Source organism: Pogona vitticeps, chromosome 1, assembly GCF_051106095.1.
Source record: "Pogona vitticeps strain Pit_001003342236 chromosome 1, PviZW2.1, whole genome shotgun sequence".
NCBI lineage: Eukaryota > Metazoa > Chordata > Lepidosauria > Squamata > Agamidae > Pogona > Pogona vitticeps.
In genome coordinates, this window is record NC_135783.1 from 183,345,631 (window position 1) to 183,362,545 (window position 16,915).

Below are 16,915 nucleotides of genomic sequence, written 5' to 3' on the forward strand. Positions count from 1 at the left end.
CAGTTGTGATCCAGCACACGTACTACACTTGATCTTACTCAAAAGGCCAAGAAGCTGTGATCCAATACCATACGTTTTTTATTCGTAGTTGTAAGGGGGGAAGTGTTTTAAATTGAGGTGGTTAAGTTAAGTTTGCATTCAGTATCCTTCATAATATCAAGCCGTTCTTAAATGTTCAGTGCCATCTGAAACCATAATCTTTCTCTGTTTCTTTCTCTTTCTAAAATGTACCAGAGCATTCTTTGCATGATAATAAATAATAACCGAAAACTTAGTCAACATACTCTGAAACCTCAGCAAGCCTAGTGGTCACATTGGTCTGTATGTGTGCAATTATTCAGATGGAGAGAATGCGTAGGGGGGAAAAGGTTAAGCATCCTCTGCCCCCAGGGCCACATCTACAGCCCAGCTGCTTTTAACTAAAAATAAGATCCAGTTAGGGCTCTCACCCACCCCCAGTCCTGCACTTTGGCCCTTAAGCAGGGATCAGACAAGGAAATGAGAATCTAACAGTGTCCTCCTAGCGGCATGAGGATGGAAAAATCCTTTCTGATGTGTTATTTTATAATTACCTTAGACAATGATAGTGTTGAAATCAACTGTATTTGCTATTTTTGTTCCCTGGATGACTTAAAAGATGAGGAGACTTTTGAGTCTGGTAAGTGAAATTCTTTCTGCAAGTCTGATTAGGAATCGCTAGTAGTTGTAGTACCTCCCTAATTGTAGAGTCTTAGAAAAGCGATTAAACAACTGCTCCATCCTTAAAGGCGGGCCTGTGCATCCAAAGCAATTTTTGCTATTCTGTATTTTCTGAGTGACTCTTGAGATGTTAATAACTAAATGAAGACCCCTTTGAGACATCTCAGGTTTTTTCTAACAGACGTGTTTGTTCAGTTTTGAATGACTCTTGTGCATAGGATGAAAATCATAGTGCTTTGTAAGTGTCGGAGAGGACAGCTGGAAGCTAATGAGATTACGTTATGTAAGTGTGATTGAAGGGCTAATCTACTTCATGACATCCTTATCACTCTCAATGATGAGATAGGATCCATTTTGACACTGGGATACCAGCACATATTTGCTCATTCAAAATAAAAATAAGGCATAGTTGAAGTATGTCTGTCTGTAAATGGATCGGGCATTGTGCAACTGGAGAGAACACTAGTAATTAAGAGATTATATTTCTTACAACCCCCTTTCCCAGCCAACAGAGTTGTTATTGTTTTATCCTTACTAAATACATTCTGGGGGATATTTTTCCCCGCAGTTATTCAGACTGTTAGAACAAACTGAGATAAAAAACCATAATCCTGATTCTGGAATTTTAGGCCACATGCAGTATCATTAGTATACAATATTAGAATTCACAGAGCTTTCGATGAAAGCATGTTTAAATCTTTTGTGAAGAGTTCAAACTCCAGGAGACCAACCCTGATACAAGCAAAACTGATTTGCCTGCATGGGTCTTAAGGCATGAGTACAGAACCTTTGGCCCTCCGGATAATTCCAGTGTCAACATCTGGAAGCTCTTGTCAGGATGCCCAACGATGTAGAAGACAGTGTGAGGTGTAGTTCAAAATCTGGAGGGTTCAGTATTCCTCGCCCTGACCTAAGATAGTTTGCGGAGATGAAACTAAGAGCCAAGAGTAATACGTGGTCAGGCAGGGCAGTGTTGGGGGCAATAAGAGGGCAGCAGGGAGATGTGGGGTTCTGGTCCTGGAATGATGCTAAGGCTGTAAGGTCAGCAGTTATGGGGGGGGGGGAAGATGGACATTCTTGGGTTACTAGATGTTTTGAATGCGCTAAAGGAAATACCCAGCCTTAATGGCAGGTTGCAGTGAAAAACTAATGATCTGTTCATTCACACGTGGACTGCTCACAGCTCTATCTTTTAATTTGAGTCTTCTTTTTAAAATGTTTGTGCCACATACCAGAGGAGCTTAAAGAAGGTAATTTTGTTTGTTTATTTTTCTTTCTCCTCTAGATTTTCAAAAGGAGGTTATTGATAATTCTTGTATGGCTAGGAACATCGGCCTTGTACACATGCAGAAACCCTGCACAGAGTGAAGTTGGGCCTCAGGCTGAGGTGCCATTTGGGAAAAAAAATCAGATACCACTTTAGTCATGGCAGTTTTGCCCACCCCATGCCTTCTCCCCAGGGTAGAAAACTTTTTGGGCCATATTTGGCTTTAATGGGTTGATGCTTCCCTGTTGCTGATGTGTAGAGCAAATCAGCTATGCGCATCAGTGTAGAATTATCAGGTTATCTGAGCATTAACCAATCATCCTGATTCTGTGGTTCTCTTTGGATATCCAGGGGAAGGTTTTACGCTCGGTGTGTGTTCACTTGACTACATAGTCAAGATAGTAGGGAGGTGGACATGTGTGCAAGCTCTGAATTTTTGTCGTGATCTCTTTTCCCCAGTCTACCCTGGATAGCTATCTTGTCATGGGTGACGTGTAGGTAGAGAGTAAACACAATCGTGGGCAACATATTAAAAGTAGAAATATAGGAAGTGGCCTTAAACCAAGTCAGACCATTGTTCCACATAGCCCTTGATTGTTCACACAAACGGACAGTGTTTGGTCATGACCCTACCTGGAGATGCCAGTGATTGAAACTTCTGCTACCACTAATCTACAGAATTTTTTCATAGTCCCTGCTTTCTCGCGGTGTATGAAATGCCAGAGCACCTTGAAAAGCTCATGAGTACCATGAATGCCTTTTGTAATAAATTATTACTATTATTATTACTATTATTATTACTATTATTATTACTATTAAACACACAGACTGATCAATAGTGAGCAAGCAGTCAATGTAATTGGAGCTGAGGTGATTTTTGCATTCAGGGAAAACAATGAATAAAGCATCTTTTCCTTTTTCTCTCCTCTCTAACTATATTCTGGGGCTGTTCTTCATTTTGGGAGGTTCTTATCTAAGCTGGGCGATTTCCCACCCATTAAATAAATACTGCATATGGGATTAATCTAATAGTCTGTTTAGAAAACAAGATCCGGTTTGACAAGATAGACCAAAATGACTAGAATAAATAGAAGAACTAAACATATACTGTATTGGCCTAAATCCTCTTGCCTAGTTACACTAGCATAACATAAACTGTAACTTTTGGATATGAATTGCTGTATAAACTCAGCATAGACATTATCTGTGTTGCACCCTGAGTTGTGTGTCTTAGTGTGCAATTGTTAATGTCTATGAGGATTTTTTAACTCACTGTAAGTTGCCTTCAAAACGTATGCCATTTGTGTGGCTCCACCAAAAGATTTTAGCTATTGTTTATTGTTTTCTTTTGAATGCTTTAAGCTAGAATGCTAGGGTTAGTACATTACCCTTTCTTTGATGGCATTATTATTAATTTTTTTAAATCTTTTTATGGAGTAACAAGAAAAATACCACAATTGTGATACACACTCCTATCTTTTCATTATACTTCTTTCCACTTTATACGTTGCTTTTTTTTCTTTTTAATTACAGAAGAGGAAGAATTCAGTGGATCTGGTCAGCAGGTCTTCATTAGTACGTAGCTATTTTGAGAGACTGAACTATTGGTGGGCTATCAAAGTAGTTTATTGTTATTTTAAGTTTGAGATGCATTTATCTTTTTTTTTTCATTTCTGGATATTTGTTTATTCTTTGCTGTTGTCCTCTAAGCCTCCAAAAAGCTACGTTCAAATAAAGTTTGTATGTTTTGTAATTCTTTCCTGGGAAACCACCTCTTTAAGAAGCTTAAATTTGACTTAGCGCATGGGCCATAGCACGTCTTAATTTGGCTCTAAGCATATCTTTGGATGTCAGAGGGTATAGGATGTGATGGGAGCTGACTATCACTTCCATGGCCAATCTGTAAGCTATTCAAAGCCCCCCAAAGCCCCCTGAAAACACAGTGGCTGAATTGTCTTAAATTAAGAGGTAAATTGCCTTAATGGGCCAAGGTCTCCTCCTTCCTGGAAAGTTGTTTACCAGCCTCCAGAGCTCACTGGCATTCATGGAGGGGGGAAAAGCATCACGGCACAACTGCGGAATGTGGAAGGAAAAGAAACTGAGTCTAGGACTCAATGAGCTAAAGCAGGCTCAGCAATTGTCACTCCTGGCCAGCGTAGCCAGGTAAGAATTGGCGGGAGTTGCAATCCTACCACATTCTGAGGGCCGCATGTTCTCCAGTCTGGGACTGAGCTACCAGCCGGCTCTTGACTTTGGTTCATTTCCTGGGTTTTCAAGCCCGCGTCTTTCTGCTTTTCTTAGCTGGTTTCCGGAGAAGCATGCGCCTGTGTCGCAGAAAGGCTCGAAACAGCCACCTGCCATGTTATGCCCGGTGCCCTGGCGGTTGTTTCAGTGCTGTAGCAGCCCCGTATGAAGAGGTGGTGAGATACCAGAGACTACCTGGGGATCGCAACAGGTTAATTGTCCTAGTAGGTAAGTGGCCACCCTTTCACTGCACGCCATCGAATGAGAGGACGTTGTGGTGGGCCTTCGCTCAGTGCAAAGAGGAACAGCGCTTGTTTTTGGTTCACGGGAAATGCATCTTTTCATAGTAGTGAGAATACTGTGCGAGTAACAAGTCATGTGGGAGGAGGTGACCTTTGCAGTCCGTAGAAAAATCTTTTGAACCTCTAGTTGTGAAGGGACCTGGTTTTCTTTGCTGCAGTTCAGAACATAAATCACCTTTTCATCCATGATAAATATGGCATTTTAAAAGCAGGAGATGCTGTCTTTTCCCTTTAACATTTAACTGTTTCTTTCTTGAAATATGCAGGTCCTTCAGGTGTGGGAGTGAATGAGCTACGGAGGCGACTTATTGGAATAAACCCTCATCACTTTCAAAGTGCAGTGCCACGTATGTGACATTTTATGTTTGAGATCTTAATTCTAGCAGTAAGAGAGGTGCAACAATCTCGTGTTGTATTAGTAGCCTATCCTTCTTTGTGGTCAGGAGTTCAATGCAAATCTGAAGTGGAGGAACTCATCTTGATAGCTCCTGTAGCCCTGCCCCGGGAGGAGAATCCATAGTCACTTTCTTGCGACTCACATTCTGCTTTGTTTTTATTTATACACAAAGAAGTTAGTCTTCTGGCTAAAAATGCCATCCTAAAACCCAAATCTGCAAACCAAACAAGCTTCTTTCCATTAAATTTATCAGACATGATTGCAGTCAAGTGCATAGTTACTCAGGAGTAAATTACATTCAGTGCTATTTCTCTCTGGGTCAATAAAGGTCTTCCGCCACCTGAAAAGTCACACTTAACTTTCAATCAGAAATATTCTAAAGCACTTTGGAGAGATCAGGGTGTTTTCTCACAAGCTTTCTAGGTGATGTTCCAGGGTGATACAAACAGAGAGAGAGAGAGAACCAGGGACCTAAACCACTGAGCTGTCCAGCATTATGGCACTCTCTCTTCCTGTACCTGCCCTAGAAAGCTTGTGAGAAAACACTCTGACCCTCTCCAAAGTGGCATGAAGCCAGAGGTTGGGAGTTCGATTCCTCCCAGTGGGCCTCCTTGAGAGGAGCTGGACTCGATGATCCATAGGATCCCTTCCAGCTCTGCAGTTCTAAGATGATGATGATGATATGATGCCCATGTACAGATTCTCCACAAGACCTTTGGATTTAGGATAGGGCTTTTCATGTAGACTAATTCCATGAGCAGGTAGGCAAGTAAGGTATTAAACACATTGACTTTTCCTAATGGTTTTACCTTGCTAATGATTTGCAGAGGAATTAAAATGTCTTTGATAGCACTGCCATTCTTATTCCTTTTAAATAGATACAACCCGTCCTCAAAAGAGCTATGAAGTGAATGGCCGAGAATATCACTATGTACCAAAGGAGACATTTGAAAATATGGTGTACAGTCACAGGTAATTCTTAGAGTCACCCTACATTTCTTTCAGTATATTTTAATATCACGTCATCAAGCACCAAGAAATCTCACTTGATGGAGCTGGGCTGCAGATTTCCTTTGGAGCACATTGAGAACCATGTCATCCTTACGTTTGGGAGCCTGGCTGTCCAAGGCTGTCACAAGAGTAAATATGGAAAGTATCAAAGAGAAATAGGTGTTTTAAAATATTGCAGTGATTCCTAAACAGACGCCTTATTTGCTTCAAGCTCTTCAAGAAAACGAAGATAGTGCAAAAAAAAAAATCTTGTGAAACCGTTCTCTCTCATGTTAAACCCCTTTGTGATCTTCTGCCATCTGTGAGCTGCTGCAACATGATTTTATTGTAATCATCAGTTATATAACTTGGAAACTTACACAAGAAAAGACATAATGCCATGCTTAGGCTGTCCCTAAGCAGCCGTAGGATGGCTTCAAACATGTCATTATATTAATTCTTTTTAAAAATAGCTTCCCAAGCTTTCATTGATACTGGTAACCGTGCTGGCCGAATACTACCGATATGAATAGTTATCCTTCAGACAAAGTTGGCCAGTGGTAGGCGGGTCCCTAAGAGTGGGCTCAGACATCCTAAAAGTTGGGGAATAGCAGCAGATTGCCACCCAGCTGCTTTTTCCCCAAACTGGAACTTTTAATACACGTTTAGTGCGGGAATTGCGTCCCCACTTGTATTCACATGGTTGCAGACCCCCCCCCTCAGGGAGACTGAGGGCAAAACTAAGCACAACACGTATTTTGTCCATTTTGTCCTTTGACATAAAAAAGGCACAGAGTAAGCAAGTGTTTAAATTAGAGAGTAGGCAGAGGAAGTGAACGAAATGACCCTTGACCTCTCTCCACTATATTTTGCTATGCTTTACTGCTATAAGCGTTTTCCTCCCAGGTCATTTCCAGTGTGGACTGACAGAAAATTATTTAAAACACAGGTTGTTTAGGGTTACCTGCATTTTCCAACCTAATTGTGAAAGCTCAATTTTTTCTTCTCTGGTATCCCAGACCAAGAAGGAGACAGGCAGACAGAGGAAGAACGCAAAGTGAGAAAGGTCCCAACCCTCTGGATGATATAAAAGGGACAGACTGCTGGACACCTTTCTTTTCAAATCCTTCTTGACCCCCAAAGTATAAGTCATGTCTTTGAAAAATTCGGCATTTAGCTCTCCAGGGTAGAATCTGTACTTCAGGGTTCTTTCACCACCCAAGGGGCTGTCCAGACAGGTATATGGATCGCTGTTGGTACAGTGTGGTGCAAACCAAACTGCATCATCCACACATGCCTCTACTAAGATTGACCCCTTTCCCTCTGCCCTTTAAGAGCTGTTCCACTCCTGTCTGATGCACAGCTAGGGGCTTCTGTTGTGGTTTTTTAATATGATTCAGCTTGCTCCTAGTAACCCCATTGTGGAGCCTGTGCAGATGGCTAGTTCACACCCAAATGGAGCTGGGGGTGGGTTTATCTGAGCTGACAACCCTCTGACCTATTAGGTGGGTTGTGACATTAAAAGGGAGGACAAAGACAGTCTCCTCTCAATTTTTGTCTTTAAAAAAAATATTTTCCCAAGGCAGCACAATCCTAATACCATCTTAGATTGATGCATTGTTCTTTTAATACACCATTTACTTTATGGAATGGATTGAATAGATTGAATGGAAACAAACAAACAAACAAACAAAAGCCACTGCAGCCGACTTAATGACAGTTGTGAGGACAGACAGGGAAGTGGGCTTTGTTGACTCTGTGGGCTACAAGGCAGCACAACTCCAGCTGAAGGGAAATGCAGGAAAAAACAAGGGATTACCTGCTTTCTGTCTCCCCAACCTTCAGCCCAGCGCTTTCCCCTTGGGCTGCCATTGTTGCTGCTGATTCTTTACTCACAAGTAACCTGGTAAACTTATATGTGAGTAAACTAACCATCCAAAGATGTGTGTGGTCCCTTTTCACAAGAGATCAAGGGTGAATGGGAGTGAGAGATAAAACAGTGCAAATCAAACCGCTCCAAATCCCCCCTCTCTGGACAAGCCCTAAGAGGGACTTTGCACTGCTCCTTCCTCCTGTTAGATAATATTCACAATTTGGCTTCAGTTTAGGTATTTCTAACCTAGTGACTACCTAAAATTAATTATTGGCTTTAGAAATTTTAAAGAAGACCATCAGCGTTTACATTTCTGGAATTCTGCTCTGCAGTTAGTTGAGTCTTATGCATTTTGCCCGAGTCAACACCCCGACTGCAGCTGACATTTCTGTTTTGGGGAGTGGAGATCAGTCGTTGCTTCTTTATCCCACAATGTGTTGCTTGGTGTAGGTCTGATACCTACCACACTTCCAGAGATTGATTCAGCCTACAGATCTCACTTTGTGACTAAGTCACCCTTGCAGAATACAAGGCTATGAAAACTGACCTTTTAAAAAGAAATCTGCTTGTTCCAACCACTCATCCTTGCTATTTGTGCCGCCCAGCTCGAAGAATTCCAAAGAATTTTGGCCTACTTCCGTGGTATTTTTGGTGATTCTAAAATAGAAGTACGTTCTGCCAAGTGCAGTGGAGACCGGTGACTTCAATTTTGGAGGAGCTATCCAAGGTGCTGGACTTCTTTGGGGAATAGGTTTTCAGCATCGTACATTGCACTCATAAAGTGCAGACTAAAAGCTGGGATGGATTCATAGAAACTCTGGAACTGGCATCACCAGCCCCCATAGGCCCAGTCATGGATTGAGTTTTCTCTTGACATTAGTTAAGATGCTTTTAAATACATATCCTCTCTTGGAATGCTTGGCTTTTAAGTAACCTTTTTTTAATGCATCGCTTCGTTTGAGGAAGGCCCTCCCATTTTCCCTGTTTGCTACATTTGTAGAATGTTGGAGTATGGAGAGTACAAGGGAAACCTGTACGGAACAAGCATTGATGCAGTGCGGGCAGTTCTGGATGCTGGGAAGATCTGTATTGTGGATTTAGAGCCTCAGGTGAGTCATGAAAGTAACCTTGATTTAAAATTCTTGAAATGTTCTTCAAGTAAGGTGGATAAATAGAGCCAGTATGGTGTGATGGATAGAGGGTGGAAGCTCAGAAGGGGAGGGGATGACCCTGGTAGGACCACCTCCCTAAGCATCTTATACACCTTGAAAATCCTGTTAGGGTCACCATCAGTTGGATGTGACTTGGTAACACTTATCACATAAAAAGGTGGATGAAGATTTTAAAATACTGTAACATCAAGACTCATGGTCAGTAATATCCATATAAAGACTGCACATTCTCAAAGCAGTTAAATTTGATGTAAAACCATTTGAAAATTAGTTCATCTAGCACAGTTAATGAGCAGTGTCTGCCCTTGGGTTGATCAAACACAATGATTTTTGACACAGAGGCTCCTGAACTACTGGAAGCTCTGGAGATAATCAATTTGCTTTTGTTGGAGTTGTCGGACCTGTACACAGGGAACTGAATAACAGGCTACATGTTTTAAATCAACAGTATGTTGATTTTTAATAGGAGTATGAATTTGGGCAGAAGACATATACTGTGCGTCTCATAAATATAGAGTGAAAAAAGGAGGGTGTTTAATTATGTGTATTGTCTTGCAGAGCATTCAGTTGGCTCGTACTCATGAACTGAAGCCCTACATTATATTTATTAAGCCCTCAAGCATGAGCGGCATGAAGCAGTCTCGAAAAAATGCTAGAATGATTACAGACTACTATGTCAACATGAAATTTAAGGTGAGATTCCAGAAAAGAGGAAAAAAGTCTGTCAGATCTGTGTGGATTTCGGCCACCCCCTTCATGTTTTCTTGTTTCCTCATGAGAAAAAAAGTGTTAAAAAGCTTTAAGTGATCATTTCCATATAATAGATGCCTTCTTGAATATTATGCTAACCAAGATAATTGAGTTTTCAGAACTGAACTGGAATTTCCTGCTTGGTGCACAGATTTTTTTTTTTAATTAAGCAATTTCAACTCAGATGGCATCTCTGGGATTTCTCAAAAGCAGCTGCTTCTTTTTCTCTTCTTGCCTGCATTTTGGGAGTGGACTGAGCTCTGTGAATTGTTTTCCAGTCCTAGAATAATCACTGCCTTGGGTCTCTTTTGCGATTTAAATACGGAGGCAATGCAACAACCCCCTTCTGTGCCCACCCTCAGTCTTTCAATTCCAGCATAGCTTGTCCATATTCAATATTGTCTCCCCCCCTCCCCTCTTCTTGAATACAGGTCCAGTTCAAATGTAGCAACAAAGACTTCCAAAATGTGGGGGACTGGACTGTCCCCTCAGCTTATAGCCGAGTAGCACTTGGGGTGTTAATGAGCATCGGGTCTTCTGTGTGGGAGAGTTCACAGTACCATGACGATTTCCAGGAACTTAGTGGCTCATAAAGGGCTGCCACAGTTTCACTAGATGTCGTGTCCAACATGACAGCACCCATGTGGAGACGCCACAAACATGAACGTTAAAATGTACGCCTCTCTGTAATGCTCAGTTATTGAACATGCACAAATAACAGAGTTGCCAGGTTGAGCGTTAGACAGTTGTACTCTGGATGAGTCCTTCTTGCAAGATAGTGGAAAGAGGAGTTGAAGTCACAGCATTTAAAATCAGGTTTATCTACAATTAATATCTAATTTGTGCTGGTAATGCCTCAAAGTATATAGGTTTGTGAGTACTGCTTTTTTTTTCAAACTGGCTTCTAACTTTGGCACTTTTATTACCATGTTATGAGTGCAGTCAATAAGCTGTTGTTTGACTTTGCCAACAGTCAAAGAAGTACCATATTTCAGGAAATGGTTTAAATAATTCGTTGCTCCGTTTACCGCAGGAGGAAGACCTGCAGGAGATGGAAGAGTCGGCCAAGAAAATGGAAACTCAGTTTGGTCAGTTCTTTGATCACGTGATTGTGAATGACAACTTACAGGAGGCCTGCATGCAGCTACTCACGGCTGTGCGCCGAGCCCAAGATGAGCCTCAGTGGGTCCCAGCAACATGGATATGCTCAGAAAACCAGCCATAAGTCTCGGTACTAGACTGTTTTACAAAGATCATAGTTTATGCCTCACTACAACATTAAGTGTGATCTTGGGACTGCCACAGCAAATGTATCTTTGTTTCAAAGGGATCCTGGAGAGGATTAGGCGAAAAGGTGTTACAAGGTACTGTATAAATATACCAGCGATATTCCTACATCACTTGAAGCCATGACCTATGGTTTTGAAAACCTGGATGTGGCCAAGCTGGGTGCTGGCCGGATTTTTACTCTCACTTGGTGCAAGGAGGTAAACAAACCAGAAGTGGGAGAGTTTTGTGTTACATCCCAGTCCCAGGTTAATGTGCCCCATAAAAACAGGATTTGTAAGAAGACGACAAACTTTCATTTCAGATTGTATAATAGTAACAATCTTAGAACTGCAGAGTTAGAAGCAACACTAGAGAATCATTGAGTCCAGCCCCTGTCAAGGAGTCACGGTGGGGAATTGAACCCCCAACCTCTGCCACTGTAGCTGGAGACTTTAATAAACCAGTGAGCTGTCTGTCCACCGGCTCTCAGTGGTTTAATAAGCTACAGTTAATGACTTAAAAGTGAGTGCAGCTCCTGTCTTGTGTGGCATGCTGAAGCATTGTATATCCAGTAATATTAATTTTGTACAGAAAAAAGTGCTACACTGTAGTAAGAATATAATTTAATTGTTTTAAGGAGAAATAAAATAATTTATTTTGTTGAATTTCTTTGTTTGAACCAGTTGGGAGCAATCCTTGGAGCGCTGTCGAAGCCCACCTATCTCTTCCTGGGTCATCCTTCTAATAGGCATAGAACGGCCTTGTGGGCAAGCAGGGGAGAGACCCTGGTTTCCTGGGCAGATACAATCGGTTGCCATGCAGGAAAGCTTCCTTTCATGTTTACAGTTTGAACCACCTGCCACAGACATGGCTTTAGCTAGCCTTGATAAACTACCTTCTTCATGATTCAGGAAAATTCAAAACAAAACTCCTTTTATTTCCCCCTCTCCAACATTACTTTCAAGATGCAGATAAAACATCTTTCCTTTATCTCCCCTGTTGATTGACAGACAGGTCACAGTCAAGATTTACATTATCAGATCACAGGAAAACAAAGAGAAATTATAATAACCTTAAGGGGGAGAGAAACCATCCTTTCTGTCCAGGAAAGCCCATAAAAGTGATATCCATGAGACAATCACATGAGTCAGGTAAAGAGAAAACCTTGTCTAACAAGAGAAAAAGTGCTTAGTAGTGCACTACTCCCCTGAAATGTGACGATGCAAAGACTGATATTTTCCTTCAACAGAAGAGAAATGACTACTTCTCTTCAAGAAAGCCCAAGAAAGTCATTTCCTAGAAAACTCTCCACACAGGACGGGTAAAGGAAATACTTCTCCATAATAAAAAGCACACTATCACACACCGCTCCCCCAAATTACGACGATGCCAAGCCTGATGTTGTCTTTCAACAGAAGGAAAACTACCACTTCTGTTCAGGAAAGCCCACAGAAGGGATTTCCTTGACAACCAAACACACGTGACGGGTAGAGGAAATACGTCGCCTAATCCAAGATGAAAGGCGCCTAAGGACGCACCAGTCCCCCAAAATGTGACGATGCAAAGACTGATAATTTCCTTCAACAGAAGAGAAATGACTACTTCTCTTCCAGAAATCACAAAGTCATTTCCTAGAATACTCTCCACACAGGACGGGTAAAGGAAATACTTCTCCATAATAAAAAGCACACTATCACACACCGCTCCCCCAAATTACGACGATGCCAAGCCTGATGTTGTCTTTCAACAGAAGGAAAACCACCACTTCTGTTCAGGAAAGCCCACAGAAGGGATTTCCTTGAAAACCAAACACACGTGACGGGTAGAGGAAATACGTCGCCTAATCCAAGATGAAAGGCGCCTAAGGACGCACCAGTCCCCCAAAATGTGACGATGCAAAGACTGATAATTTCCTTCAACAGAAGAGAAATGACTACTTCTCTTCCAGAAATCACAAAGTCATTTCCTAGAATACTCTCCACACAGGACGGGTAAAGGAAATACTTCTCCATAATAAAAAGCACACTATCACACACCGCTCCCCCAAATTACGACGATGCCAAGCCTGATGTTGTCTTTCAACAGAAGGAAAACCACCACTTTCTGTTCAGGAAAGCCCACAGAAGGGATTTCCTTGACAACCAAACACACGTGACGGGTAGAGGAAATACGTCGCCTAATCCAAGATGAAAGGCGCCTAAGGACGCACCAGTCCCCCCAAATGTGATGATGCAAAGACTGATATTTTCCTTCAACAGAAGAGAAATGACTACTTCTCTTCCAGAAATCACAAAGTCATTTCCTAGAATACTCTCCACACAGGACGGGTAAAGGAAATATTTCTCCATAATAAAAAGCACACTATCACACACCGCTCCCCCAAATTACGACGATGCCAAGCCTGATGTTGTCTTTGAACAGAAGGAAAACCACCACTTCTGTTCAGGAAAGCCCACAGAAGGGATTTCCTTGACAACCAATCACACAAGACGGGTAGAGGAAATACGTCGCCTAATCCAAGATGAAAGGCGCCTAAGGACGCACCAGTCCCCCCAAATGTGACGATGCAAAGACTGATATTTTCCTTCAACAGAAGAGAAATGACTACTTCTCTTCAACAAATCACAAAGTCATTTCCTAGAATACTATCGACACAGGACGGGTAAAGGAAATAATTCTCCATAATATAAAGCACACTATCACACACCGCTCCCCCAAATTACGACGATGCCAAGCCTGATGTTGTCTTTCAACAGAAGGAAAACCACCACTTCTGTTCAGGAAAGCCCACAGAAGGGATTTCCTTGACAACCAAACACACGTGACGGGTAGAGGAAATACGTCGCCTAATCCAAGATGAAAGGCGCCTACGGACGCACCAGTCCCCCAAAATGTGACGATGCAAAGACTGATAATTTCCTTCAACAGAAGAGAAATGACTACTTCTCTTCCAGAAATCACAAAGTCATTTCCTAGAATACTCTCCACACAGGACGGGTAAAGGAAATATTCTCCATAATAAAAAGCACACTATCACACACCGCTCCCCCAAATTACGACGATGCCAAGCCTGATGTTGTCTTTCAACAGAAGGAAAACTACCACTTCTGTTCAGGAAAGCCCACAGAAGGGATTTCCTTGAAAACCAAACACACGTGACGGGTAGAGGAAATACGTCGCCTAATCCAAGATGAAAGGCGCCTAAGGACGCACCAGTCCCCCAAAATGTGACGATGCAAAGACTGATAATTTCCTTCAACAGAAGAGAAATGACTGCTTCTCTTCAAGAAATCACAAAGTCATTTCCTAGAATACTCTCCACACAGGACGGGTAAAGGAAATACTTCTCCATAATAAAAAGCACACTATCACACACCGCTCCCCCAAATTACGACGATGCCAAGCCTGATGTTGTCTTTCAACAGAAGGAAAACCACCACTTCTGTTCAGGAAAGCCCACAGAAGGGATTTCCTTGAAAACCAAACACACGTGACGGGTAGAGGAAATACGTCGCCTAATCCAAGATGAAAGGCGCCTAAGGACGCACCAGTCCCCCAAAATGTGACGATGCAAAGACTGATAATTTCCTTCAACAGAAGAGAAATGACTACTTCTCTTCCAGAAATCACAAAGTCATTTCCTAGAATACTCTCCACACAGGACGGGTAAAGGAAATACTTCTCCATAATAAAAAGCACACTATCACACACCGCTCCCCCAAATTACGACGATGCCAAGCCTGATGTTGTCTTTCAACAGAAGGAAAACCACCACTTTCTGTTCAGGAAAGCCCACAGAAGGTATTTCCTTGACAACCAAACACACGTGACGGGTAGAGGAAATACATCGCCTAATCCAAGATGAAAGGCGCCTAAGGACGCACCAGTCCCCCAAAATGTGATGATGCAAAGACTGATATTTTCCTTCAACAGAAGAGAAATGACTACTTCTCTTCCAGAAATCACAAAGTCATTTCCTAGAATACTCTCCACACAGGACGGGTAAAGGAAATATTTCTCCATAATAAAAAGCACACTATCACACACCGCTCCCCCAAATTACGACGATGCCAAGCCTGATGTTGTCTTTGAACAGAAGGAAAACCACCACTTCTGTTCAGGAAAGCCCACAGAAGGGATTTCCTTGACAACCAATCACACAAGACGGGTAGAGGAAATACGTCGCCTAATCCAAGATGAAAGGCGCCTAAGGACGCACCAGTCCCCCCAAATGTGACGATGCAAAGACTGATATTTTCCTTCAACAGAAGAGAAATGACTACTTCTCTTCAACAAATCACAAAGTCATTTCCTAGAATACTATCGACACAGGACGGGTAAAGGAAATAATTCTCCATAATATAAAGCACACTATCACACACCGCTCCCCCAAATTACGACGATGCCAAGCCTGATGTTGTCTTTCAACAGAAGGAAAACCACCACTTCTGTTCAGGAAAGCCCACAGAAGGGATTTCCTTGACAACCAAACACACGTGACGGGTAGAGGAAATACGTCGCCTAATCCAAGATGAAAGGCGCCTACGGACGCACCAGTCCCCCAAAATGTGACGATGCAAAGACTGATATTTTCCTTCAACAGAAGAGAAATGACTACTTCTCTTCCAGAAATCACAAAGTCATTTCCTAGAATACTCTCCACACAGGACGGGTAAAGGAAATATTCTCCATAATAAAAAGCACACTATCACACACCGCTCCCCCAAATTACGACGATGCCAAGCCTGATGTTGTCTTTCAACAGAAGGAAAACTACCACTTCTGTTCAGGAAAGCCCACAGAAGGGATTTCCTTGAAAACCAAACACACGTGACGGGTAGAGGAAATACGTCGCCTAATCCAAGATGAAAGGCGCCTAAGGACGCACCAGTCCCCCAAAATGTGACGATGCAAAGACTGATAATTTCCTTCAACAGAAGAGAAATGACTGCTTCTCTTCAAGAAATCACAAAGTCATTTCCTAGAATACTCTCCACACAGGACGGGTAAAGGAAATACTTCTCCATAATAAAAAGCACACTATCACACACCGCTCCCCCAAATTACGACGATGCCAAGCCTGATGTTGTCTTTCAACAGAAGGAAAACCACCACTTCTGTTCAGGAAAGCCCACAGAAGGGATTTCCTTGACAACCAAACACACGTGACGGGTAGAGGAAATACGTCGCCTAATCCAAGATGAAAGGCGCCTAAGGACGCACCAGTCCCCCAAAATGTGACGATGCAAAGACTGATATTTTCCTTCAACAGAAGAGAAATGACTACTTCTCTTCAACAAATCACAAAGTCATTTCCTAGAATACTATCGACACAGGACGGGTAAAGGAAATAATTCTCCATAATATAAAGCACACTATCACACACCGCTCCCCCAAATTACGACGATGCCAAGCCTGATGTTGTCTTTCAACAGAAGGAAAACCACCACTTCTGTTCAGGAAAGCCCACAGAAGGGATTTCCTTGACAACCAAACACACGTGACGGGTAGAGGAAATACGTCGCCTAATCCAAGATGAAAGGCGCCTACGGACGCACCAGTCCCCCAAAATGTGACGATGCAAAGACTGATAATTTCCTTCAACAGAAGAGAAATGACTACTTCTCTTCCAGAAATCACAAAGTCATTTCCTAGAATACTCTCCACACAGGACGGGTAAAGGAAATATTCTCCATAATAAAAAGCACACTATCACACACCGCTCCCCCAAATTACGACGATGCCAAGCCTGATGTTGTCTTTCAACAGAAGGAAAACTACCACTTCTGTTCAGGAAAGCCCACAGAAGGGATTTCCTTGAAAACCAAACACACGTGACGGGTAGAGGAAATACGTCGCCTAATCCAAGATGAAAGGCGCCTAAGGACGCACCAGTCCCCCAAAATGTGACGATGCAAAGACTGATAATTTCCTTCAACAGAAGAGAAATGA

General features: G+C 42.3%; 1 protein-coding gene across 2 annotated transcripts in view; it reads left to right on the forward strand.

The window, feature by feature from the left end:
- The window catches only part of MPP4 (MAGUK p55 scaffold protein 4), a 31,056-nt gene extending 19,430 nt beyond the window's left edge, over nt 1–11,626 (forward strand). Inside the window, exons 14-21 of one of the 2 annotated variants that reach the window (XM_072978774.2) lie at nt 638–658; nt 3,500–3,541; nt 4,268–4,438; nt 4,779–4,859; nt 5,788–5,881; nt 8,773–8,881; nt 9,503–9,637; nt 10,728–11,626. In XM_072978774.2, the coding sequence (XP_072834875.2) occupies nt 638–658; nt 3,500–3,541; nt 4,268–4,438; nt 4,779–4,859; nt 5,788–5,881; nt 8,773–8,881; nt 9,503–9,637; nt 10,728–10,919 (845 nt within the window). In that variant the 3' untranslated portion in view covers nt 10,920–11,626. The remainder of the gene's footprint in view (nt 1–637; nt 659–3,499; nt 3,542–4,267; nt 4,439–4,778; nt 4,860–5,787; nt 5,882–8,772; nt 8,882–9,502; nt 9,638–10,727) is intronic. The other variant, XM_072978779.2, reaches the window with a different exon arrangement.
- Nucleotides 11,627–16,915: the final 5,289 nt, after the last annotated feature.